The following is a 26,004-nucleotide window of genomic DNA, read 5'->3' as shown; positions in this document are numbered from 1 at the left end:
TGAGCCAGAGCTAATTCCCACCCCTATCACTCACCCTATCTCCCACCCCTATCTCTAACCCCTATCTCCTACCCCTATCACTCACTTCCTATCTCCCACCCCTATCTCCTACCCCCATCCCCATCCCAATGTGGTAACGCTTTTTTTGGTAACACTTTTTTTCGGTTATGTACCGGCTAATTCTCACCCTGATCTCCCACCCCTATCTCCCGTCCCTTTTTTTTCAGTTACCTGTTTACAACAGTAATGTTGATGCACTTGCACGTATCAACTAAGCCAAGGTACATTTTATAAAGTGTTCGAAAAACGGTTTAAAATATTTTACAACATGTTTTCAATAAAAGATATTCTGTAAAAAGCTGCATGTAAAATAATTACCCGAATGTTTAATAAACATGTTGTGTTCTGTTTTGAAACAGTTTACAATAATAGTTAAACAAACTGTTTTTAAATTTTATTTACATATTTAATCAGTAAACATAAAATTCCTAATCTAAAGCGTACACATTTGAACAATGAAGGAGAACTAAATTAATATATTAGGATATTGGAAAATACGAGCATAACCATAAAAAAATGTGTTAACTACAATACAAGACATACGTTAGGGAATAACAATTGCTTTAAGTATTATTATTGGTTCTTATACATCATTTGTATTCGCTATAAAATATCTAACAATGGTACTACCGTGCAGACAAATTCAAAAGTTCAAAAACACTAATAATAAATCAAGACGTGACCATAAAACCACTTCTATTCCATAAAAAAAAAAAAAAAAAGTAGTAAAACTATAAAAATTTTTGTTGTAGAATCCAACAGTCCTCTTAACGTAAAAAATGTGTGATGCTAACAGTTGTTTTTCGCCTTTTGTCTGCATTATCAAACCTAACCTAACCTAACCTTAACAGACACTATAACTTTGTACCATTTACCTTTGGTCTAATTTTCAGACCTAAATCCCTAAAACTTCACATGCCGAAGAGGCGAAATAAAAAAAAAAGATTCCACCATTCCTGGAGGAAATCTGGTCCATTTATTTAAGAATAATGATTTTGGTTATGTACATGATGTCGCAAAAATCGTTATATTGACCTTTTATCACAGTTTTTTGGAAAACTAATATGAGTGGAAGATATAACTTACACACTATGAATTATTATAACATTTCGGTATTTATTGATATTATTGACTTTTATACATAAGTAAATTAATAATGTATTAAAGATATTTCAAGCAGATTTGAAGCAAGTATTATTGAAATTTGTAAAATATTATAATGAATGTCAACACAATTGAAATGTACTTTTGAAAGCTATTGGCGATGCAGTAGTTTCTCGCGAATGGCATAATCAAAGGGTTAATCTTCAAAGGACGGTGGATTTTCTTTTAAACGATTATTTAGCTTCTGTAGTTCTTCAAGATCTATTTTAAGGCTTCGAATTAGTTTAGTAAGATTGTGTTTTGCTATGTTGAATGGTTTATCTAAACAGTGACATCACATATTAGTTTATTTAAAATGGAACATAAATATTTAGAATAACTATTGACTTTAAACAACAGTTATAAATTGTAGTAGGATTTTGTATTTATAATTTCTTTGTGAATTTAAACTTATATTAAAATTGAGTGTTTTTTTTGTCAATAGTACAAACCTTTGAAACTCTTTCGATTTTTCTCTATCCATTCGGAGATCTTCTCTGTATAATCAGGTAAGACTTTTACCACATGACTTCTGTTAGTATAGCCTAGGCATATTTCTTTTGATTGCACCATTTCTTTTAGTTCTAAAACCTTCCAAAGTTTTTCTATTTCTAATGGCTGAAATATATTCATGAATCGTATTAAATTATAAATAAATACCTATTGTACAAATTACTCAGCTTCATTGAAAATACATCCTGGTTTTAGAGACCAAATTTACAAAAAAACCTTAGGATTTCTTAAATCAAAATCTTCGTTTATTGTCCCATCACTACTAGTATTTAAATAAAAAATTATTCAATCATATGGTTAAACATGCTTATTTGAGTGGAAATTATGAATATTTTGCTGGACATTTAGAATAGATTGTATACAAAACAATTACAAATAAATAATATTTCTAATTAAAAAAGGGTTGTTGAAATGGTGTTAATCGTTACTGTTTTTGATTATTGATACAACTTAATGATAGTAAATTACCTTGGTAAGAGGAGACAATATTTGTGTGCTAGTAGTACATACATGACTTATCTGAATAATACAAATTATTAAACAACTATTAAGAATTAGGCATTTGGTTGTCTTTTTTTCTGCTTTAGTTTAAAACATTTAAGTTACCCGTTTGGCATACTCTTCAGGATTGAATGTAATGCTTTGCATTAATGTTTTGAATCTGGGCTTTTTTAATATGAATGGTTTATCTAATAGTAACAATATAATATTGTAATGATTAGAATGTATGAAATATTTAATTAGAATATGGAGTTTATATGGAAAATATTTGGGATAAGTATTGCTTCTAAGAACAACAGTTCTCAATGGAAACTTACCATTATAATGACAATATAAAGTATTAACTTTCTTAGCTGAGAAATTTGTGTAATACTTTTATATCATAAACTCCGATTAATATTAATCTTTTTTCAATAATCGTTTAAAAAATATTTGTGTTTATCAATTTTAGTTATAAATTAAAATTTATAGAAAAATGTATGTTTTTTTTTACTAGTACAAACCTTCGTCACTCCCTGGATTTCTCATTGTCCAATTGATGATAGTATCTGTATAATCAGGTAACACTTTTATCAGTTCAACCTTAGTAGTGTAACCTTCTGATTGGCCCTCTTTTTTTGTTTCTACTATCTTCCATAATTCTTCTTGTTCTTGTTCTATTATCTTCATTAGTTCTTCTTTTTCTTTTGGCTGGAATATATTCGTAAATTGCATTAAATTTTATTTAAAAATCTGTTGTACAAATTATTCAACTACAAAGAAAACACATCCTGGTTTAAAAAACTAAATTAAAAAAAAAATTTAGGCTCTCATAACTCAAAACCTTTGTTTTTTATCTCACCTCTACATTTATTCAAATTAAAAACTATTCTATTATGCTTATACGTGCGTTATTGAATGGAAATTGTGAATATTTTACTAGACATTAAAAACGAACAAAAAAAAAATTACAAAAAATTATTAATTCTAATTTAAAAAGTTTATATTTACTTCTATCCATATCTCTTCAATTTCGTTAGGCTGGAATATATTGAAAAATTGAATTAAATTAAATTTAAATATCTGTTATACACATTATTCAGCTTCAATGGAAATACATCCTGGCTCGAGTAACAAAATTTACAAATTACCCGGTTTTCATCTTTTTCAGGGCTTGACGCAAAGCTATGCAATAAAGCCTTAAATCTGGGCTTTTTTATTTTAAGTGATTCACCTAAATAGTTAATTAAATTAATACATTAAATTAAATACAAATGTTGTGTGTTACTTTTTATTCAGAAACATTATTAATTATTAAACGTTTTTCATCATTCGAAAAAAGTTTTTTTTTTCATAAATATATTTTATAAATAAATTTAAATTTATATTTAAAGAGAATGTACTTTTTCATTACTACAAACCTTCGTCACTTCCTGGATTTTCATTTAGCCAATTGTCGATCTTATCTTTTTGAACAGGTATCACTTTTGACAGATTGTCAGTGGTAGTGTAACCTTCTGATTGACCCTCTTCTTTTATTTCTATTATCTTCCAGATTTCCTCTTCTTTTTGTTCTGCTTCCTTTAATAATTCTTCAATTTCTTTTGGCTGTAATATATATTTATACATTGCATTTAAATATCGGTTATACCATTTATTTTTCATCTCCAATGAAACCACATCCTGGCTTTAGAAACGAAATTTACAAAAAAAATTTTGGTAATTACTTCCGTGTTTAGTTCTATCCATAATTCGTCTATTTCTATTGGCTTTTCAAGAGGGTCGTGGGGTTGCGCTATCAGACAATTAATACATATTAAACACATAACAATTGGATATTTTGCGTTCATTTTTTTCTGCTAGCTCAAAACTAAAATACGTCTTGTGTCTCTAAGTTGTAATACACAAGTTGGAAGAACACTGTGCACGCATGTTGTTCAAATAATAACATATTTTCATACTAACCAATATATATAGGATACCTACGCACGAATTTTTTCTGTTTGAAAAAAACATACGCAACCGATATTATGTTACCACTTACCTGTACACATTTTATAAACTAGGTACGAAATATCATCTGATTTAAAACACTATCCAAATGCTTCTCGACAGTAGACTAACAAACAAACTTTTTTTAACTTGACACCAATAATGTATAAAGCAAGCCTATAGATAATTCTTGAGTTAGGTTAGACTAGGACATCTTTCCCAATTTTAAAACAACGATAATATTGTACAACTTTGTTCAAAGAAAAATTTGTCCAATAAAATTACTTTTCTTAGATTTCGCTTTATAAGTTTTTTATTGCGAATAATTTTACTTTAATTAGTATCCAGTCATATAATATTTGGAATCAAATATTTTAAAATAATATTCCCTTCTGTTTTAGTTTTTACCTATTTAAAATGTGACGGAATACCATTTTTTTTATTTCTGACTCCTAAGCACCAACGTATGCAACGTTTTGTTATCGATTGACATGTTACTGCAGTTAATCGGCCCAGTAACCACTTTTTTTTGTAAAAGTTAAATTAAACTGTACTTGTAAAGTCCAGTCCATTTATCTGAAGACAATGTTTTTGCTTTTGTACATGATGTCTTTAAAACCGTTGCACTTATTTTTGAACACGTTTTTTTTTTTAGAAATTACCGTATATGTGTGGAAGTATGGAAACATATAAAATACATTATGAATTATTATAACAAGTCTGCATTTATTTATGTGATTGATTTTTATAGAAATAATAATATACTAATAATGTGATACAGATATTTAAAGTGATGAATTAATGAACTTAACAGTATTGAACTTTGTAAATGTCTTTTAAAAGCTTTTGGCGGTGCAATAGTTACTCGCCAATGGCATAATCGGTGGACCTTTCAACCGCTTCAAGAGCTTCAATAATATCTGATGTAAAATTTTGCATTAAATCATCAAATTCTGGCTTTGTTATTTTAATTGATTTTTCTAAATAGTTACAACACATATTAGATTTAAATTCACGTAATAGATAAATACATTTATATGGAACTGGACACATATATTTGGATTAACTGTGCGCTTTAAATAACAGGATTTTACTACAGACCTTTGGCATTTCCTTTGTTTTTCGTTATCCATTCCGATATCTCAACTGTATGACCAGATAACACTTTTATCAGATTGTCTTTAGTAGTGTAACCTTTTGATTGCCCCGCTTCTTTTATTTCTACTGTCTTCCAGATTTCTTCTTGTTTCTCTTCTACCTTCTTCATTAAATTATCCATTTCTCCGGTCTGGAATATATTCATGAACCGCATTAATTTTTATAAAAATGCTTGTTGTACAAATTAATCAGCTTCAATGAAAACACAATCTGGGTTTAGAAACGAAATTTACAAATACTCTTATTCGAATAAAAAATTATTTAATCATGCTTAAACTTGCTTATTTGAGTGAAAATTATAAACATTTTGCTGAAAATTTAGAATAAACGATTGGGAATTCACAGTACATGTAAAAATTACTTTAAACCATAATGATAATTGTATTTTCAGTAGTTGGGTAGATTCGGTTAAGTTTAAATTAAACTAGCATATAATTTGTTTTTAATAACAACCTGCGAATGTTTTTTTCTCTTGATAAAATATTAATTTTTACAACATAATTATACATAAATAAAATTCTAATTAAAAAAGATTTTTTTACAAAAAAGTTAATAATTACTTCTATCTTTAGTTCTATCCATAATTCTTCGATATCTGCTGGCGTGGATTTTGCTATCTGGCAACCAATACTTAATAAACACATAATAAATAGATGTTTCGCGTTCATTATTTTCTGCTAGCTCAAAACTTTAAAATACGTTTTGTTGGCTATAAGTTGTAATACGTAAGAAGAATAAAATCGTACACGTAATGTTGCAATAATATCGTGTTTTAATATTAAATAAAAAATGTATAATGTTCACCTATGATATTGTCGTTTTGAAAAAAACATATGCAGCAGATATTATGTTACCTGTACATGTTTTAGAAAATCCATACCGAGTTCTAACATATTTAAAATTTATACTATCTCAAGGCTTCTTGATAACATACTAACATATGTACATGTTTTTACTTGACGCCAAAAATATTAGGCGACGCCTATATAAAATAATATTGTTTCCCTAACGAACTACCAAGACTTAACTTCTTCATGTTACTAATAATTTTTTTTTTTTTTAAGCTCAAACTCAGTTAAACAATCTGTATAACTATTCGTATTGTAACAATTATTCGTTTCAAGCAACCTCTTTTTTTAATAATAATGTAAATTTAAATTTTAGCTTTGTAACGTTTTCAATCCCCCGCTTGAAAAAATAAAATGTCACATCAACCAAAATACAGATAGACTAAAGCTTTAACTGATTGTAATATAACTGTTTACTTTATTGCTGAAAAATAATACATTTTGAAATTGTTGCACTTATTTTTTAAAGTGATTATTATTAAACATTTTTTAATACATAGTGAAAGTGAAAACAATGTAAGTCTATTTTTAAAAGCTATGGGCGATGTAGTAGTTACTCGCAAATGTCATAATGGAAGGTTTAAGCTTCAAAGATAGGTGGATCAATTAGCTCCTTTAGGTCCTTCATAATCAAATGGAAGGTTTTGCATTAAATCTCTAAATTCCTGCTTTGTTATTTTAAATGGTTCATCTAAAACAGATCCAACACATATTAGATGAAAATTTACGAAATAGATAAATACAAGTTATATGTAGCATGACACGTATATTTGGGTTAGCTGTTGGCTTTAAAAAACATTTATTGTACTGTATTATTCATATTGTAGTAAGAATTCGTATACAAATGTGTGTAAACGACAAAATAGAAACTCTTTTTCATTAGTACAAACCTTTGTCATTTCCTCGCTTTTTCGCTATCCAATCCAAGATCCCACCTGTATGATCAGATAACACTTTTATCAGATCGTCTTTAGTAGTGTAACCTTCGGCTTGACCATCTTGTTTTATTTCTACTATCTTCCAGATTTCTTCTTGTTTCTGTTCTATCTTTTTCATTAATTCTTCCATTTCTTTTGTCTAGAATAAATTCATAAATTGTTTTAAACGATAAATATAATTGTATTTTTGTTGGTTGGGTTGATACGGTTAAGTTTAAATTAGAAAAACATATAACTTGTTTTTAATAAAATCCTGCGAATGTTTTTTTATCTCTTGATGAAATATTGATTTTTACAAAACAATTACACATAAACGATAACTCTAAAGATTTTTTTCAAAAAATGTTAATAATTACTTCTATCTTTAGTTCTATCCATAATTCTTCAATTTCTTTTGGCTGTAATATATAAATTTATAAATTGAATTAAACTGTATTTAAATATCGGTTATACCAATTAGTCTTCCTTAACACAGAGACTTTGTTTGCTATCCCACCACTACTTTTATTCAAATAATAAATTATTCGTGATTAAAACATGCTTATTCGGGTGGGAATTATGAATATTTTGCTGAACATTTAGAATAGTTCAATCGGAATTTTATAGTACATGTAAACATTTTTTTAAACTATAGAGCTTATTGTATTTTTAGTAGTAAAGTAGATACGTGATGGTTAAAATTATAAAATATTTTTTTTTTTAGAAAGCAGTGGTAGTTTACTATATTTTTGAATAAAAAACAGTGAATTTTTTTATCTCTGGAAGTACAAGACTGTACACAAAAGAATAACATATAAATAATATTTCTAATAAAAAAAAGGGTTGTTTCAAAAAAAAAAAAAAAAATGTTAAACCATTACTGTTTTTGACTATTGATTACAATATAATGATAGTAAATCACCTTGTCAAGATAATCTTGTGTGCTAGTAGAACATAATCCTAAATTCATCTTCTGAAAAAAATACAATTTTATACATATTGAGAATTAGGCATTTGGGCGACATTTTTTCTGCTCTAGCTATAACATTTCAGTTACCCGTTTCTTATGCTTTACAGGACTTGGTTCAAGGCTTTGCAATAAAGCTTTAAATCTGCACTTTCTTATTACGAATGATTCATCTAAATAGTTACAAGATATATTGGATTAAAATTCACGAAATATTTAAATAGTTTTAATATGCAACCGAAGATACATTGAAATAACTGCAAAAATTTATAAATTTGTTGAATGTGAAATTTGTGTATTATTTCTGAATCAGAAACTATTTATTATTAATTGTCTTTCAACATTCAAAAAAAGTTCTATCACTAAAATTATTTGAATTGTGTTTTATTTGTAAATTTAAATTGAATGGTCTTTTGCATTACTACAAACCTTCGACATTTCCTGGATTTTTATGTAGCCACTTGATGATCTTATCTGTTTGATCAGGTAACGCTGTTAACAGATAGTCAGAGATAGTGTAACCTACTGGTTGACCATCTTTTTTTATTTCTATAATCTTCCAAATTTCTTCTTCTTTTTCTTCTACTTCCTTCAATAATTTATTAATTTCTTTTGGCTGTAATGTATTTTTAAAAATTATACAAAATTTAAATATCTGGCACAGAAATTATTATTCAGCTCCAATGAAAACATAATTTGGCTTTAGAAACAAAATTTACGGAAAAATCATAGGCTTTCCGAAGTCAGAAACCTTTGTTTTTTTATCCCGTCACTACTTTTATTTAAATAATACATTTTTGAACAATGCTTAAACTTGTTTATTTGAGTAAGAATTATAAGTGTTTTATAACATTGCGTACACAAACATGGTATGTATAAATAATAATTCTAGTTAAAAAATATTTAAATTCAAAAAAAGTTAATCTTTACTTTTATTTTTAGTTCTACCCATAATTCTTCTATATCTGTTGGCGCGGATTTTGCTATCTGACAACTAATACTTAATAAGCACATCACAAATAAATGTTTCGCGTTCATTATTTTCTGCTAGTTCAAAACATTAAAATACGTCTTTTTGTCTCTAAGTCGGGATACGTAAGCAGAATAAAATCGTGAACGGTAGTGATCAAATAATAAGCATGTGTTCGTATTCAACAAAAAAAAATGTAATGTTCACCAATGAAATTATCGGCTTGAACAAACATATGCAACAGATATTATGTTACCTGTACACGTTTCATAAAATCGATACCAAGTTCTAATATATTTAGAATATATTATATACTATCTCAAGGCTTCTTGAAAACGTACTAACATAATATGTACATATTTTTACTCAACGCCAAAAATATTAATTTTTCAAGCTCAAAGTCAGTTAAACAATCTGTATATCGTACAATTATTCGTTTTAGGCAACCATTTTTTTTTATAGTAATAGTGTAAATGTAAATTTTAGCTTCTTAACGTTTTCAATCCCTCGCTTAAAAAAAAAAAAAGTCACATCAACCAAAATACAGTTTTTTTTTTTAAATACAAATTTGAGTTGTTGTTAATGTACGACACAAATGTCTAAATCTAAAATGCTTTTTTGAGAATGGATGATTATCAAAGGTTTTTTGTACAGCTTTAGAAAAACTAAAGCTTTAATCAAACAAGTCACTATACTATAACTGTATTACTAATTTACATATTTTAATAATACTTTCTATATAAAAAGAGTATAATAATTAGAGGAGTACATGTTTTAGACTAAAATAGTTTAACTATTATGACGAGTTGCATTTACGTTGAATAAAAATATCTTCATGTTCGGAGTTAACTATACTTTTTATCTTTTTTCTGAAAAAAATAAACACATAGGTATTAAAAATTAGGTTAGGTGACATTTTTTCTGCTCTAGTTTTAACATTTAAATTACCCGTTTCTTATTCTTTTCAGGACTTGGTTCAAGGCTTTGCAATAAAGCCATAAATCTGTGTTTTTTTATTATGATTTTTTCAACTAAATATTAACAACATATTAAATTAGACTAAAATTGACAAAATATTTAGTTTAGAAATGGAATCGACGATATATACAGGGTGATCCAACTAACGTAAGACACTCATTTACTCGGAAAATAAGAATATTTTGAAAAAAAATTGTCTTATTTTATTTTATTTTAAAATATGTGATCGTTTGAATTAATAATTTTCATCCATCTAGTCGTTAGCTTTGTAAAGATATTACATTTTCTCTTAAATATTGTTATATTTCTTTGGTTTTCCAAAGACCGGGAGCCAATAAAATACTTATTTATGATCGCATTGTCCGATAGGTGTGTACACAGATGAGTGTCTTACGTTAGTTGGATCACCCTGTATGTATGAGATAACTGTTTTTTAAAACAGTTCTAAATGAAAACTTAACCATACAGATAAAACATGTGAAATTTGTGTATTACTTTTTAATCAGAATCTCCTATGATTATTAATCGTTTTTCAAAATTCAAAAAAAAATTTGTATTATAATGTATAATAAAATTGATTGTTCTTTTTCATTACTACAAACCTTCGCCACTGCCTGGATTGTCGTGCAGCTACTGGATAGTCTTATTTGGTTGATCGGGTAACACCATTAACACATCGTCTATTATAATATTTATATATAGTGTGACGGTATAGAGTTTGTTTATTTTAATCACTAAGTACTAATTGCATACGGTTTGTAATCGATAGACATGCTATTAAAGTAAATCGGTCCAGTATAACAATATTTTTGGTAAAAATAATATTAATTTTTATTTGACCTTTTAGTTCTCTCTTTAAAGTCCGGTCCATTTATCTGACGATAATGTTTTTGGTTTTGTACATGATTTCTCTAAAATCACTGTACTGACTTTTTAGAACGATTATTTTTAAAAATTAATTTTTGTGGAAGTATGGAAAGAATAATATACACAATGAGTTATTCTAACAAGTCGGTATTTATTTATACATATATTATTGATTGATTTTTATACAAATAATAATATTCTAGATTATATCATGTGTTACAGACATTCCAAACACATTAAAAGTGATTATTATTGAAATTTATAAAATATTACTATGAATGTCAAAACAGTTTAAATGTACTTTTCAAAGCTATTGGCGATGCAGCAGTTACTCGCAAATGGCAAAATCTATCGTTCAATCTACAAAGGTCGATGGATTTTCTTCTAAATGTTTATTTAGTGCCTTTAGCGCTTCAAGATCCAAAGGAATGCTTTGCACTAAGTCTTTAAACTCCTCTTTTGTTATTTGAAATGAACCACCTAAATAGTTCCAACACATATTAGATTAAAATTGACGAAACATTTAAATAGTTTTAATATGGTATTATTATTTGGAATTTATGTTGACTTCAAACAACTTTTTTTAAATAGGAACTTACTATACTAATAATAAAATAAATTTTAAACTTTTTTAGCTGTGAAATATTTGTATTACTTTTGAATCAGAATCTCCGATTACTATTAATCCTTTTCCCACATTCAATACAATTTTTTATATTTATATTTAAATTTAAATGTTTTTTTATATTTTTTTGTACGAACTTTCGTTGCCTTCTGCATTTTTTTCTATCCATTGGAATACGGCCCCAACTGTATGAACAGGTAATGCTTTTATTACTTCGGTTCTGGTAGTAAAGCCTAGGCGTTTTTCTTTTGATTCAACTGTATCTTTTAGTTCTAAGATTTTCCATAGTTTTTCTATTTCTATTGGCTGAAAATATTAACGAATTGCTAGTACATGTAAACATTTTTTATAATCAAAAATATAATCGTATTTTCAGTAGTAAAGTATATACGGGTAAGTTTAAATTATATAGTATTTTTTTTTTTTAAATCATCTCATGGTGACAGCGTTGGCCCGTTAAACTTGATGATGCCTATTGCATATTTTTGAACAAAAAATAGTGAATTGTTTTATCTCTTGAAGTACAAGATTGTACACAAAAGAATTACTTATAAATAATTTCTCTAATTAAAAAAAAAGTTGTTTAAAAAAAAAAGTTAAATCATTACTGTTTTAGACTATTGATTACAATATAATGATAATAAATCACCTTGTCGAGATAATCTTGTGTGCTAGTAGAACATAATCCAACATTTTTTTTCTAAAAAAATAATATTTTTTACATATTAGAATCATTTTTTCTGCTCTAGTTATAACATTTAAGTTAAATTTTAAAAATATAGAATGAAATTATATAGAAATGCCTGTTATACAAATGAATCAGCTTCAATGAAAACACAATTTGTGTCTAGAAACGAAATTTACAAAAAATCTTTGGCTTTTTTAAGTCAGAAACATTTGGTCTTCCAAATCCCATCACTACTCTTATTCTAATAAAAAATTACTCAATCATGCATAAACTTGCTTATTTGAGTGGAAATAACATTTGCTGAAAATTTAAAATAGACGATTGGGAATTCATAGTACATGTAAAAATTGCTTTAAACCATAATGATAATTGTATTTTCCGTAGTTGGGTAGATTCGGTTAAGTTTAAATTATAATAGCATATAATTTGTATTTAATAAAAACTTGCGAATGTTTTTTATCTCTTGATAAAATATTGATTTTTACAACATAATTACACATATATTAAAATTCTTATAAAAAAAGATTTTTTTCCAAAAAAGTTTATAATTACTTCTAACTGTAGTTCTACCCATAAATCGTCTATATCTACTGGCGGGGATTTTGCCATCTGACAACTAATACTTAATAAGCACATAATAAATAGATGTTCCGCGTTCATGTTTTTCTGCTAGCTCAAAACTTTAAAATACGTCTTTTTACCTCTAAGTCGGGATACGTAAGCAGAATAAAATCGTGCATGGTTTTGATCAAATAATAGTATGTGTTCGTATCAAAAAAAAAAAAAAAAAATAGAATATTCACCCATAAAATTATCGGTTTGAACAAACATATGCAACAGATATTATGTTACCTGTACATGTTTTAGAAAATCCATACCAAGTTCTGATATATTTAAAATATATACTTTCTCAAAGTTTCTTGATAACATATACTATTTACGTAGATGTTTTTTACTCGACGCCAAAAATGTTAAGTGACGCCTATATAAAATAATATTGTTTCCCGAACGAACTACCAAGACTTAACTTCTTCATGTTAATAATAATTTTTTTTTTCAAGCTCAAACCCAGTTAAACAATCTGTATATCATACAATATTCGTTTTAGGCAACCTTTTTTTTTAGTAATAATGTAAATGTAATATTTAGCTTCTTAACGTTTTTAATCCCTCGTTTAAAGAAAAGAAAATATCACATCAACCAAAATGCAAAATTTATAATATTTTTTTTAGTCATTTGGGTGGTTTTTAGCGTATGACACAAATGTCTTGATCTAAAATGTTATTTTGACAATGAACAATTATACGACTATCAATGGTTTTTTTGTACAGTTTTAGAAAAAAACTAAAGATTTGATCAAACAAGTCACTATATTATAAGTGTATACTTTATTGATAACAAATAATACATTTTGAAATTTAAATATTTAATTAATACTTTCTATACAAAAGAGTATAATATTTAGAGGAATACATATTTTAGACTAAACTATTATGACGAGTTGCATTTACGTTAATTAAAAATATCTTCATGTTCGGAGTTAACTATAATTTTTTATCTGTTTTCTGAAAAAAATAAACACATAGGTATTAAAAATTAGGTTAGGCGACATTTTTTCTGCTCTAGTTTTATCGTTCAAGTTACCCGTTTCTTATTTTTTTCAGGACTTGGTTCAAGACTTTGCAATAAAGCCATAAATCTGTGTTTTTTTATTATGATTTTTTCAGCTAAATATTAACAACATTATATTAGACTAAAATTTACAAAATATTTAATTTATTTTAAAATGGAACTGACGATGAAATTTGTGTCTTGCTTCTGAATCAGAAACTCTAATTATTATTAATCGTTTTTCAACATTCAAAAAAAGTTCTATCATTATAATTATTTGAATTATGTTTTATTTATAATTTTCAATTGATATTAAAATTGATTGTTCTTTTTCATTACTACAAACCTTCGTCACTTCCTGGATTTTCATGTAGCCACAGGATAATCTTATCTAGTTGATCGGGTAACATCCTTAACACATGGTCAGGGGTAGTGTAACCTTTTGGATCACCGTCTTCTTTTACTTCTATTATATTCCAGATTTCTTCTCTCTTTTGTTCTACCTTCTCCAACATTTCTTTTATTTCATTTTGCTGGAATATATTCATGAATCGCATTAAATTAAATTTAAAAATATATTACACAAATTTTACACATATTTTGAAGAAGAATGGAAAATTTGGTACATTAAGCATTTTTTTAACCCACAATGGTAATTTTATTTTTAGTAGTTGGGTGATTTTAAATAATGATGACTTTTTTTTTTTTTTTAAAGCAGTGAATGTATTTTTACCCCATCAGGTTTGTACCCAAAACAATTTAATATTATTAATAATTACTCTAAATAAAAATTGTTAGCCATTATTGTTTTAGAATAATGATAATAAATCACCTTGTCATCTTGTGTGCTAGTCGAAACTGCAATTTTTTTCTGAAAAATACAGATTAAGAATAAATAAATATTATGAACTAGAGTATAGGCGTCTTTTTTTCTGCTTTAGTTTAAAACTTAGTTACCCCTTTTCGATCCTCTTCGGGAGGGTCGTTGGATTTCGCTGTCTGACAATGAATAACTATTAAACATATTATAGTTAGATACTTTGCGTTCATTATTCCTTGCTAGTTCAAAACTTTGAAATTCGTCTGGTAGGTAATACAATGAAAAATATATGATATTCATGTGACGCAGTGGCTGGTACTTATAGTGAGTTATTCGTTAAGGTTCAAACATACTTTATTTATCAAGTGTGACAGGTATTTTTGTGTTTGCTGTCGACACAAAAAGATATTATTAAAAAAAAAATGTCATTTACGTTGTATTGTTTTCAAGAGTTATCATAAGTACTATTTAATACATTTTAAATAAATCCACAGTTTCTACTGATTTTCGGGAATTTTTGTAAGTATTGTAAGATTGTAAGTTTTTTATGGTCGTATTAAAAACGACTTAGCTTGTAGAAGTGCTTGAAACGTTGATTAAAAATACCTTTCATTGTCGGAGTTAACTCACAGACAATAATACTCCTCACCGCCCCATCTATACAATATCACATAGACAAGTTCAAACCGGTCGACTGCTAGCTGACTTTTTCTATGAAAAAGTTCATGCCTTTGTTGATGAAAAATAATTGAATATAAAAAAAAAAAAAATTGCTCACCTTTAGCTTTTACTTAAACCGATCCGGTACAACAGTAATATTGGTTTTTGACTTGACTGTACATGAATAATAGGTACACTCAAATAATATAACCTTATCTGTGTTTTTGGTCCAGTAACAATACTTTTGGTAAAAATTATAATAAATTTTATTTGACCGTTTGGACCTCTCAAAGTCCAGTTCAATTCTTCGAGTATAATGTTTTTGGTATTTTAGAAATTAATATGTGTGGTAGTGTGGAAAAAATAATTTACACACTATGAATTATTATAACAAGTCAGCATTTATTTATATTATTGATAATTATAGAAATAATAATACACTAATAATGTGTTACAGATATTTAAAGTGATTATTATTAAAATTTGTAAAATATTACTAAGAATGTGCAAACAATTTAAATGTAGATTTGAAAGCCATTGGCAATGCAGTAGTTACTCGCGAATGGCAAAATCGATCGTTCAATCTAAAAAGGTCGGTGGATTTTCTTCTAAATGTTTATTTAGCGCCTTTAGCGCTTCAAGATCCAATGGAAGCCACTGCATTAGGTCTGTGAAGTTGTTCTCCGTTAATTGAAATTGACCACCTATACAGTTACAATACATATAAGATTAAAATCCATGAAATATTGAAATAGTTTTAATATGGTACCGGACTCATATATTTGGGATAGGTGTTGACTTCAAACAACAGTTTTAAATAAAAACATACCACACTGATAACAAAATGAATTTTAAACTTTTATAGCTGTGAAATATTTGTATTACTTTTGAATCAGAATCTCCGATTATTATTAATCCTTTTTCAACATTCAATAAAATGGTTTATATTTAAATTAAAATGTAATATTTTCTTTCATTAGTACAAACCATCGGTTTCCATCCATTTGAGTATCTCATCTGTATATTTTGGTAACACTTTTATTATTTCGGTTATGGAAGTGGAGCCTCGGCGTTTTTCTTCTGATTCAACTATGTCTTTTAGTTCTACAATCTTCCATATTTTTTTTATTTCTACCATCTGAAATATATTCATGAATAGCTTTAGTTTTTATACGAAAATCTGTAGAACTAAAATATGCGGCTTATTTAAATAAAAAAACTTTTCAATTGTTCTTAAACATGCTTATTCGAGTGGGAATTATGAATACATATTTTTCTGTACATTTAGAATAGTTTAGTGGGAAATTTATAGTACATCCAAAAAAAATGTTTTAACCCTTTTTTAAACATAATAATTGTATTCTCAGTAGTAAATTAGGTAGTACAGGTAAGTTTAAATTATAAACTTCTTTTTATTTAAAGCCATGAATTATAGCATATTTTTGAACAAATAACAGTGAATTTTTGTTATCTCTTGAAGTACAATATTGTACACAAAAGAATTACATATAAATAATTTTTCTAGTTAAAAAAGAAGGTTGTTTAAAAAAAATTAAATCATTACTTGTTTTATACTATTAATTACAACATAATGGCAATAAATCACCTTGTGAAAATAAGAGAAGTCTTGTGTGTTAGTTGTACATAATCCTAAATCTTTCTTCTGAAAAAAAAAACAATTTTTACACATTAAGAATTAGGCATTTGGGTGTAATTTTTTCTGCTCTAGGTATAACAATTAAGTTACCGGTTTCTTATGCTTTTTAGGTCTTGGCTCAAGACTTTGCAATAATGCTATAAATCTGCCCTTTTTTATTATTAAAAAATCATCTAAATAGTTACAACATATATTATATTACAATTTACGAAATATTTAAATAGTTTTTAAATTTGTTATTTTTTTTAATCTAATGTTTTTTTTATTACTACAAACCTTCGTCACTTCCTGGATTGTCCTTTAGCCAATTGATGATCTCATCTGTTTGTTCGGGCAACGCCCTTAACACATGATCAGTGGTAGTGTAACCTTTTGGATCACCGTCTTCTTTTACTTCTATTATATTCCAGATTTCTTCTCTCTTTTGTTCTACCGTCTCCAACATTTCTTTTATTTCATTTTGCTGGAATATATTCATGAATCGCATTAAATTAAATTTAAAAATATATTACACAAATTATTCGCATTCTGGTTTTAGGAACAAATTTACAACAAAAATTATTTGAGTGGGAATATTATTATACATTTGTTTAAATTAAATATTTTTAAATCCTGCTTAACATGCTTATTTGAGTTAAAATTATGTATATTTTGTTGAACATTGAGAATAGACGAATGGAAAATTTAAAGTACATGTAAAAATTTCTTTAGGTAATGTATTTTTATTCCCTTAAGTTTTTTACAAATTAATTAAGTATAAATAATTATTCTAAATACGAAATATTTAAAAAAAAAAAATATTTTTTTTGTTCTACCTTCTTCAACATATGTTCTATTTTTTTTTGCTGGAATATATTCATGAATCGCATTAAATTTAATTCAAAAATCTATTTTACAAATTATTTGCCTTTAAAAAAAACACATCCTGGTTTTAGGAATAAAATTTACAGCAGATTTTCTTGACTCAAGAACGTCGTATATTATCCCATTAATACCTGTTACTCAAATAGTTAGAATTAGGAATAATTTGATGATCAGTGTGAATAGACGAATAGAAAATTTAAAGTTCATGTAAATATATCTTTAGCTAATGTATTTTTATCCCCTTAAGTTTTTTTACAAAACAATTAAATATAAAAATGATTTTAAATAAAAAAATATTAAAAAAAAAAAAATGTTAGTCATTAAGGTTGTAGACTATTGATACAACTTAATGTTAATAAATCACCTGGTCATCTTGTGCGCTAGTCGAAGCTACTACAATACTTTTCTGAAAAATACAAATTTAGAATAAATAAATATTATGAATTAGATATATGGGCTTCATTTTTTTGCTCTAGTTTAAAACTTTAAAGTTACCCCTTTTCGATCCGCTTCAGGACGGTCGAATGATTTCACTGTCTGACAATGAATAACTATTAAACACACTATAATAGTTAGATGTTTCGCGTTCATTTTTCCTTGCTGGCTTAAAACTTTGAAATTCGTCTGGTAAGTAACAAAATGAAAACTATATGATATTCTAGTGGCGCACTGGCTGCTATTTATAGTGAGTGGTTCGTTAAGGTTCATACATACTGTAATTAAAACGCGTGACAGGTATTATTTTGTTATCGACACAAAAATATATTATTAAAAAAAAATTTGATTTATGTTGTATTGGGTTTTAATACAATTTAATAAATTTTAAATTAATCTACTTAATTTATGCTGATTTTCGGGAATTCGTAACTGTCGTTGTTTGTAAGTTTTATGGGCACTACTTGAGCCGTCGGTAGGTGACAGTGGTTTTCATCCATACGGTGATGGGGGAGGGCGGGAATTTTTGATCAGTCTTACTTTCTTGATTTTCAAAAAAATTGTAAAGAAATCGAGACTTTAACATTAAAATCTTGTTGAGAATAAGAAAAAATACCAAAAGGTACACACTAAAAATTATGTGTTAAATATGTCTGTCTATCTTATATAAAAATCTCTTTTCATTGATTTCGCTTTATAAGTTTTTAATTGCCAAACATTTTAGTTAAATTAGTATCCAGTCGGATAATTTTTGGATTAAAATATATATATTTTTTATTTATATAAAGTGTGAAGGTATATAGTTTGTTTGACTTCTAAGTACTAATTGCATACGGATTGTAATCGCTAGACATGCTATTGGAGTAAATCGGTCCAGTATAACAATATTTTTGGTAAAAATAATATTAATCTTTATTTGACGTTTTGGATCTCTCTTTAAAGTCCGGTCCATTTATCTGACGATAATGTTTTTGGTTTTGTACATGATTTTTCTAAAATCACTGTACTGACTTTTTAGAACGATTATTTTTAGAAATTAATTTGTGTGGAAGTATGGAAAGAATAATATACACAATGAGTTATTATAACAAGTCGGTATTTATTCATACATATATTATTGATTGATTTGTATACAAATAATAATATTCTAGATTATATCATGTGTTACAGACATTCCAAACACATTAAAAGTGATTATTATTGAAATTTATAAAATATTACTATGAATGTCAAAACAATTTAAATGTACTTTTCAAAGCTATTGGCGATGCAGCAGTTACTCGCAAATGGCAAAATCTATCGTTCAATCTACAAAGGTCGATGGATTTTCTTCTAAATGTTTATTTAGTGCCTTTAGCGTTTCAAGATCCAAAGGAATGCTTTGCACTAAGTCTTTAAACTCCTCTTTTGTTATTTGAAATGAACCACCTAAATAGTTCCAACACATATTAGATTAAAATTGACGAAACATTTAAATAGTTTTAATATGGTATTATTATTTGGAATTTATGTTGACTTCAAACAACTTTTTTTAAATAGGAACTTACTATACTGATAATAAAATAAATTTTAAACTTTTTTAGCTGTGAAATATTTGTATTACTTTTGAATCAGAATCTCCGATTACTATTAATCCTTTTTCCACATTCGATACAATTTTTTATATTTATATTTAAATTTAAATGTTTTTTTATATTTTTTTGTACGAACTTTCGTTGCCTTCTGCATTTTTTTCTATCCATTGGAATACGGCCCCAACTGTATGAACAGGTAATGCTTTTATTACTTCGGTTCTGGTAGTAAAGCCTAGGCGTTTTTCTTTTGATTCAACTATGTCTTTTAGTTCTAAGATTTTCCATAGTTTTTCTATTTCTATTGGCTGAAAATATTAACGAATTGCTAGTACATGTAAACATTTTTTTAAACTATAGAGCTAATTGTATTTTTAGTAGTAAAGTAGATACGGGTAGGTTTAAATTATTTTTGAATAAAAAAAGAGTGAATTTTTTAAGTACAAGATTGTACACAAAATAATTACATTTATATATATATACTTTCTAATTAAAAAAAAAATTGTTTCAAAAACTAAAAGTTAAATCATTACTGTTTTAGACAATCAACATAATGATAATAAATCACCTTGTCAAGATAAGACCAGTCTTGTGTGCTAATAGAACATAATCCTAAATCTTTCTTCTAAAAAAAAAAAATTTTTTACATATTAGAATCATTTTTTCTGCTCTAGTTATAACATTTAAGTTACCCGTTTCTTGGTTGCAAGGCTTTGCAATAAAGCTTTAAATCTGGGCTTTTTTATTATGAATGTTCCAAATTCTAAATTGTGACAACGTAAATTAGATTAAAATTAACGAAGTATTTAATTATTTTTAATATGCAACCAAATATAAATATGTGAGATAATTATGTATTTAAAACAACAGTTCTAATTTGAAGCTTACAATACTAATAATAAAATAAATGTTTAACGCTTTTGGGTGTGAATTTTGTGTACTATTTTTAAATCAGAAACTCAAATTGTTATTAATCGTTTTTCAACATTCGAAGAAAGTTTTTTTATTACAATTGTATTAAAATCTATAATAAAATTAAATGTTTTTTTTATGACTACAAACCTTCGTCACTTCCTTGATTTTCACAAAGCCAATCGATGATCTTTTTTGTTTGATCAGGTAAAACTATTATCAGATCGTCTGTGGTAGTGTAACTTTCTGTCTGACCTTCTTGTTTTATTTCTACTATCTTCCAGATTGCTTCTTGTTTCTGTTCTACCGTCCCCAATAATGCTTCTATTTCTTTTGGCTGTAATATATATTTACACATTGCATAAAATGTACATTTAAATATCGGTTATACCATTTATTTTTCATCTCCAATGAAAACACATCCTGGTTTTAGAAACGAAATTTGCAAAAAAAATGTTGGTAATTACTTCTGTGTTTAGTTCTATCCATAATTCGTCTATTTCTTTTTGCTGGAATATGTTCATGAATCACATTTAATTTTATTTAAAAATCTGGTATACAAATTATTTGTCTTAAATCAAAATGCATCCTGGTCCAAATCATTTGAGTTGGAATATTATAATGTTTTTGCTATCATATCACTATTTTTATTCAAATGAAATACTATTAAATCATGCTTAAACTTGCTAATATTTGAGTTAGAATTAGGAACTTTAAGAATAGACGAATGGAAAATTTTAAGTACATTAAACATTTCTGTAAATCATAATGATAATTTTATTTTCAGTAGTGGATTTAAATTATAAATTAAATTTTTTTTTTTTTAAAAAAACGCGAGTCGTTACGGTTTTAGACTATTGATACAACTTAATGTTAATAAATCACCTTGTCTTCTTGTGCGCTAGTCGAAACTACAATACTTTTCTGAAACATAAAAAAATATGTAGGATAAATAAATATTAAGAATTAGACATATAGGCGTCATTTTTTCTGCTCTAGTTTAAAACCTAGTTACCCCTTTTCGATCCTTTTCGGGAGGGTCGTTGGATTTCGCTGTCTGGCAATGAATAAATATTAAACATATAATAGTTAGATATTTCGCGTTCATTTTCCTTGCTAGCTTAAAACTATGAAATTCGTCTGGTTGGTAACAAAATGAAAAATATATGATATTCAAGTGGCGCAGTGGCTGGTATTTATAGTGAGTTGTCGGTTAAGGTTCAAACATACTGCAATTTAAACGCGTGACAGGTATTTTTTTGTTTGTTATCGATTCTTAAATATATTATTTAAAAAAAATTTGATTTATACTATATTGATTTTTAGAGTATTTATAAATCTACAATTTATACTAAGTTTCCACAAATTCCACTTTGTGTTATGTGTAATATTTTACTACTTTCTGTAATATTAAGAGGGCGTCGCACCGCCCATTTTTAAGGAGTAAAGTAAAGGCAAGTTTTTAAAAAATCTTAATTTAAAGGTTAAACTGTGATGTGTAATTATTAATTTAATAACTAGGACTCTATTTTGGTAGTTAGTTTATTTTTTGGACTATCACAGCATCCTTGAAAGCGATTTAAAAATGTTTTTTTATCTGGGACCCTGGGACTTTTTGATACTTTCTAATATCAAAGGTTTTATCTATAATCTCTTGCCTCACCTCCGGCATGCAGCTAGACCATCTCATCATCCAGCTGGACCATCTCTTAACTCTAATCTCTTATCTTTTTTTTTATCTCTAATCTAGTATCTCTCCCTAAGACTATCTTATCCCTAAGAGGACTATGAAGGGATTATGAAAGAATTATGGAGGAGAATTATGAAGTATGATTAACAGAAATAGTCCGGTTCATTTATCTGGTTTTGGTTTTTGGTTTTGTACATAATGTCTCTAAAATCGTTGTACTGACTTTTTAGAAAACAATATGTGTAAAAGTATGGAAAAAATAATGTACACCCTATGAGTTATTATAACAAGTCGGCATTTTTTTATATTATTGATTGATTTTTATACAAATAATAACATACTTATGATGGGTTATAGACATTTTAAACACATCTTTTTAAGTGATTATTATTAAAATTTGTAAAATATTACTATGAATGTGAAAACATATTAAATGTACTTTTAAAAGCTATTGGCGGTGCAGTAGTTACTCGCTAATAGCAAACTGAAGGTTTAATCTAAAAAGGTCGATGGATTTTCTGCTAAATGTTCATTTAGCGCTATTAGCGCTTCAAGACTTATTGGAATGTATCGCATCAAGTCTTGAAATTTGTCCTTTGTTATTTCGAATAGACCACCTAAATAGTTACAACATTAATTAGATTAAAATTAACGAATTATTTAAATAGTTTTAGTATGGTACCCGAGACATATATTTTGTATAAACAACAGTTCTAAATGTAAACTTACTAAATACTGATAATAAAAAATGTTTTATACTTTTTTAGCTGTGAAATATTTGTATCACATTTGTATTAGAATCTCCGATTATTATTAATCCTTTTTCAACATTCGATAAAATGGTTTATGTTTATATTAAAATGTAATGTTTTCTTTCATTAGTACAAACCATCGTTTTCTATCCATCCGAATATCTCATCTGTATATTTAGGTAACACTTTTATCACTTCGGTTCTGGTAGTGTAGTTTGGGCGTTTTACTTCTGATTCGTCTATGTCTTTTACTTGTATTTTCTTCCATAATTTTTTTACTTCTATCATCTGAAATATATTTATGAATTTATTTAGTTTTTTTTTAAAAAACCTGTCGTACTAAAATATGTAGCTTATTTAAATAAAAAACTATTTAATCGTTCTTCAACATGCTTATTTCAGTGAAAATAATGAACATTTTTTGACATTTAGAATAGATCATAAGGAAATTTATAGTACATCTAAACATGTTTTTAAACCATAAAGATAATTGAATTTTGCAGTAACAAAGTAGATACTACTTAGGTAGGTTTAAGTTATATAATATTTGTTTTCAATAAGCAGTGATATAAAGCATATTTTTTAATAAATAACAGTAAACTGTTTTTTTAACACATATTAGTATTTAGGCGTTAGGGCGTCATTTTTTCTGTCCTAGTTACAAATTTTAAGTTACCCGTTTTTGTTCATTTTCAGGATTCGGTTCAAGGTTTTGCAATAAAGCTCTAAATCTGGGCTTTTTTATTATGAATGTTCCATCTAAATAGTAATAACATGTATAAGATTAAAATTTAAGAAATATTATATTAGTTTTATATGCAACCGAAGAAATAGATATATGATAACTATTACTTTTACACAACATTTCTAAATTGAAACTAACAATACTAATATAAAAAAAGAATTTAACTGTACTGGGTGTGAAACTTGTGTATTACTTTTTAATCAGAAAATCCAATTTTTATTAATAGTGTTTCAACTTTCAAAAAAAGTATTTTATTATAATTATTTGAATTATGGTTCAACTATAAATTTTTATTTTTATTCAAATTGAATGTTCTTTTTCACTACTACAAACCTTCGTCACTTCCTGGATTTTCATTTAGCCAGTTGACTATCTTATCTGGTTGATCAGGTAACACCTTTAACAGAGTGTCTTTGGTAGTGTAACCTTCTGATTGACCCTCTTTTTTTATTTCTACTATCTTCCAGATGTCTTCTTCTCTTTCTTCTACCTTCTTCAATAATTCTTCTATTTCTTTTTGCTGGAATATATTAATTAATGAATCGCATTAAATTTAAAATCCTTTTTACAAATTATTCGCCTTTAATAAAAACACATCCTGGTTTTAGGAATAAAATTTACAACAAATTTTCTTAACTCAAGAACGTCGTTTATTATCCCATCAATACCTGTTATTCAAATAGTTAGAATTAGGAATAACTTGATGAACAGTGTGAATAGACGAATGGGAAATGTAGAGTACATGTAAACATTTCTCTAGCGAATGTATTTTTATCCCCTAAAGTTAGTACACAAAACAATTAAATTTATATATAATTATTTTATATTAAAGAATAATTTTTTCAAAAAAATATTTATCAATACGGTTTTAGACGGTTTTGGTACAACTTAATGATAAAAAATCACCTTGGCCTCTTGTTCGCTAGTCGAAGCTACCACAATACTTTTCTGAAAAATAAAATTTAAGAACAAATAAGTATTAAAAATTACAGATATAGGCGTCATTTGTTCTGCTCAAGCTTAAAATCTAGTTACCCCTTTTCGATCCTCTTCGGGAGGGTCGTTGGATTTCGCTGTCTGGCAATGAATAACTATTAAACATATAATGGTTAGATATTTCGCGTTCATTTTCGTTGCTAGTTTAAAACTTTGATTTTTGTCTGGTTGGTAACAAAATGAAAAATATATGATATTCAAGTGGCGCATTGGCTGGTATTTATAGCAAGATATTCGTTAAGGTTAAACTACTGTAATTTAAACGTGTGACAGGTATTTTGCTGTAGACACAATAAGATGTTATTTAAAAAAAAAATTGATTTATATTGAATTTGTTTCAAAAGTTTTCGTACAATTAAGTACATTTAAAATAAATCAACAATTTATACTGATTTTCGTGAATTTTCGTAAACTTTGTACGAAGTTTTATGGACACTATACTTGCGCCTTCGGCAGCGGACAGTGGTTTTCATCCATACGGGAAGGGTGGGAGGGAGAATGATTTTTGTAAATGTTTAATTACTTGATTTAAAAAAAAAATTGTTTAGGGTCGTATTAGAAACGCCTTTGCATATGAAAGTGCTCGAAACTCATAATATTAACTAAATAGACTTAACTAGTCACTAATTTAATATTAATGTTTGATAATAATAATATTAGTGCAATTATTGTACTAACTATTGAAAAACTAATTTGATCAAAATCTTTTTTAAAATATTTAGGCTTGGTATGTTCATGTGCTCCTCAGTTTTGCATTTAACTATTTTCTAAATACATGACTTTATGTTATATGCGATATTTTACTACTTTCTGTAATATTAACACAAATATTTTCAGCGTTAAAATATACATGACTAACATTAAATCTATTGGACTTTTTAAAAAATAAAACAAAGTAACGTAATCATACTAATAGTAAAATAAACAGTTTTATAATTTTGTAACAAGTGATATTGAGACTTGTTTCACAAAAATAGTGTAAATTATTCTCTTATTTAACATAATTCCGCAAGCAAAACTACTTCAATACCTCCTAAAACTAAACAAGTAGAATTTATCTATTTCACGAATTAATATTCGCTAGA

The 26,004-nt window shown here is 26.9% G+C and overlaps 6 protein-coding genes across 12 annotated transcripts in view; 1 reads left to right on the top strand and 5 right to left on the bottom strand.

Annotated features, from left to right (window-relative positions):
- Positions 1-26,004, top strand: part of LOC126843513 (beta-3 adrenergic receptor-like) — a 169,648-nt gene that overhangs the window by 96,183 nt on the left and 47,461 nt on the right. The window contains exon 1 of one of the 4 annotated variants that reach the window (XM_050581077.1): positions 21,774-21,987. The exons of the other annotated variants lie outside the window; for them this stretch is intronic. The gene's annotated coding sequence lies outside the window, so the exon portion shown is untranslated. Of the gene's footprint in view, positions 1-21,773; positions 21,988-26,004 lie in introns of those variants that run through there. 4 annotated transcript variants of the gene reach the window in all.
- Positions 1,139-18,439, bottom strand: LOC126843514 (uncharacterized). 3 transcript variants are annotated; one of them, XM_050581080.1, is made up of 12 exons: positions 9,027-9,195; positions 8,508-8,694; positions 8,169-8,251; positions 8,034-8,084; positions 3,618-3,804; positions 3,348-3,430; positions 3,208-3,237; positions 2,721-2,907; positions 2,323-2,405; positions 2,185-2,235; positions 1,656-1,821; positions 1,154-1,485 (listed from the first exon to the last, which is right to left on the bottom strand). In XM_050581080.1, the coding sequence occupies exons 1-12, from the start codon at positions 9,114-9,116 to the stop codon at positions 1,361-1,363; spliced, it is 1,323 nt and encodes a 440-aa protein (XP_050437037.1). In that variant the 5' UTR covers positions 9,117-9,195; the 3' UTR covers positions 1,154-1,360. The 3 variants fall into 3 exon arrangements, with proteins under 3 accessions (XP_050437038.1, XP_050437037.1, XP_050437036.1); XM_050581079.1 differs by having other exon boundaries at positions 1,156-1,485; positions 9,009-9,195; XM_050581081.1 differs by lacking the exons at positions 3,618-3,804; positions 8,034-8,084; positions 8,169-8,251; positions 8,508-8,694; positions 9,027-9,195 and adding exons at positions 17,231-17,417; positions 18,183-18,224; positions 18,314-18,439 and having other exon boundaries at positions 1,139-1,485.
- On the bottom strand, positions 5,029-6,296 carry LOC126843527 (uncharacterized). The gene is made up of 3 exons (XM_050581110.1): positions 5,907-6,296; positions 5,290-5,476; positions 5,029-5,168 (listed from the first exon to the last, which is right to left on the bottom strand). The coding sequence occupies exons 1-3, from the start codon at positions 6,012-6,014 to the stop codon at positions 5,050-5,052; spliced, it is 414 nt and encodes a 137-aa protein (XP_050437067.1). The 5' UTR covers positions 6,015-6,296; the 3' UTR covers positions 5,029-5,049.
- On the bottom strand, positions 13,671-15,242 carry LOC126843526 (uncharacterized). The gene is made up of 6 exons (XM_050581109.1): positions 15,113-15,242; positions 14,775-15,026; positions 14,650-14,688; positions 14,164-14,350; positions 13,851-13,933; positions 13,671-13,771 (listed from the first exon to the last, which is right to left on the bottom strand). Exons 2-6 carry the CDS (start codon positions 14,865-14,867, stop codon positions 13,751-13,753), a joined length of 423 nt encoding a protein of 140 aa, XP_050437066.1. The 5' UTR covers positions 14,868-15,026; positions 15,113-15,242; the 3' UTR covers positions 13,671-13,750.
- Positions 19,333-21,970, bottom strand: LOC126843522 (uncharacterized). Of its 2 annotated transcripts, XM_050581103.1 has the most exons (8): positions 21,752-21,963; positions 21,622-21,660; positions 21,204-21,245; positions 20,887-21,073; positions 20,517-20,587; positions 20,393-20,449; positions 19,964-20,132; positions 19,333-19,681 (listed from the first exon to the last, which is right to left on the bottom strand). In XM_050581103.1, exons 1-8 carry the CDS (start codon positions 21,842-21,844, stop codon positions 19,557-19,559), a joined length of 783 nt encoding a protein of 260 aa, XP_050437060.1. In that variant the 5' UTR covers positions 21,845-21,963; the 3' UTR covers positions 19,333-19,556. The 2 variants fall into 2 exon arrangements, with proteins under 2 accessions (XP_050437060.1, XP_050437061.1); XM_050581104.1 differs by lacking the exon at positions 21,204-21,245 and having other exon boundaries at positions 21,752-21,970.
- On the bottom strand, positions 22,705-25,117 carry LOC126843523 (uncharacterized). Its single transcript, XM_050581105.1, has 6 exons — positions 24,959-25,117; positions 24,830-24,871; positions 24,257-24,443; positions 23,855-23,937; positions 23,316-23,466; positions 22,705-23,043 (listed from the first exon to the last, which is right to left on the bottom strand). The coding sequence occupies exons 1-6, from the start codon at positions 25,049-25,051 to the stop codon at positions 22,919-22,921; spliced, it is 681 nt and encodes a 226-aa protein (XP_050437062.1). The 5' UTR covers positions 25,052-25,117; the 3' UTR covers positions 22,705-22,918.

Source organism: Adelges cooleyi, unplaced genomic scaffold (assembly GCF_023614345.1).
Source record: "Adelges cooleyi isolate 19-005CV unplaced genomic scaffold, UGA_ACOO_1.1 ACOO_flye_CR_arks_rails_tigmint_CR_PRNA_574, whole genome shotgun sequence".
Lineage (NCBI taxonomy): Eukaryota > Metazoa > Arthropoda > Insecta > Hemiptera > Adelgidae > Adelges > Adelges cooleyi.
Note: the sequence above shows the minus strand (reverse complement) of the source record. Positions and strands in the feature narration are given on the sequence as shown.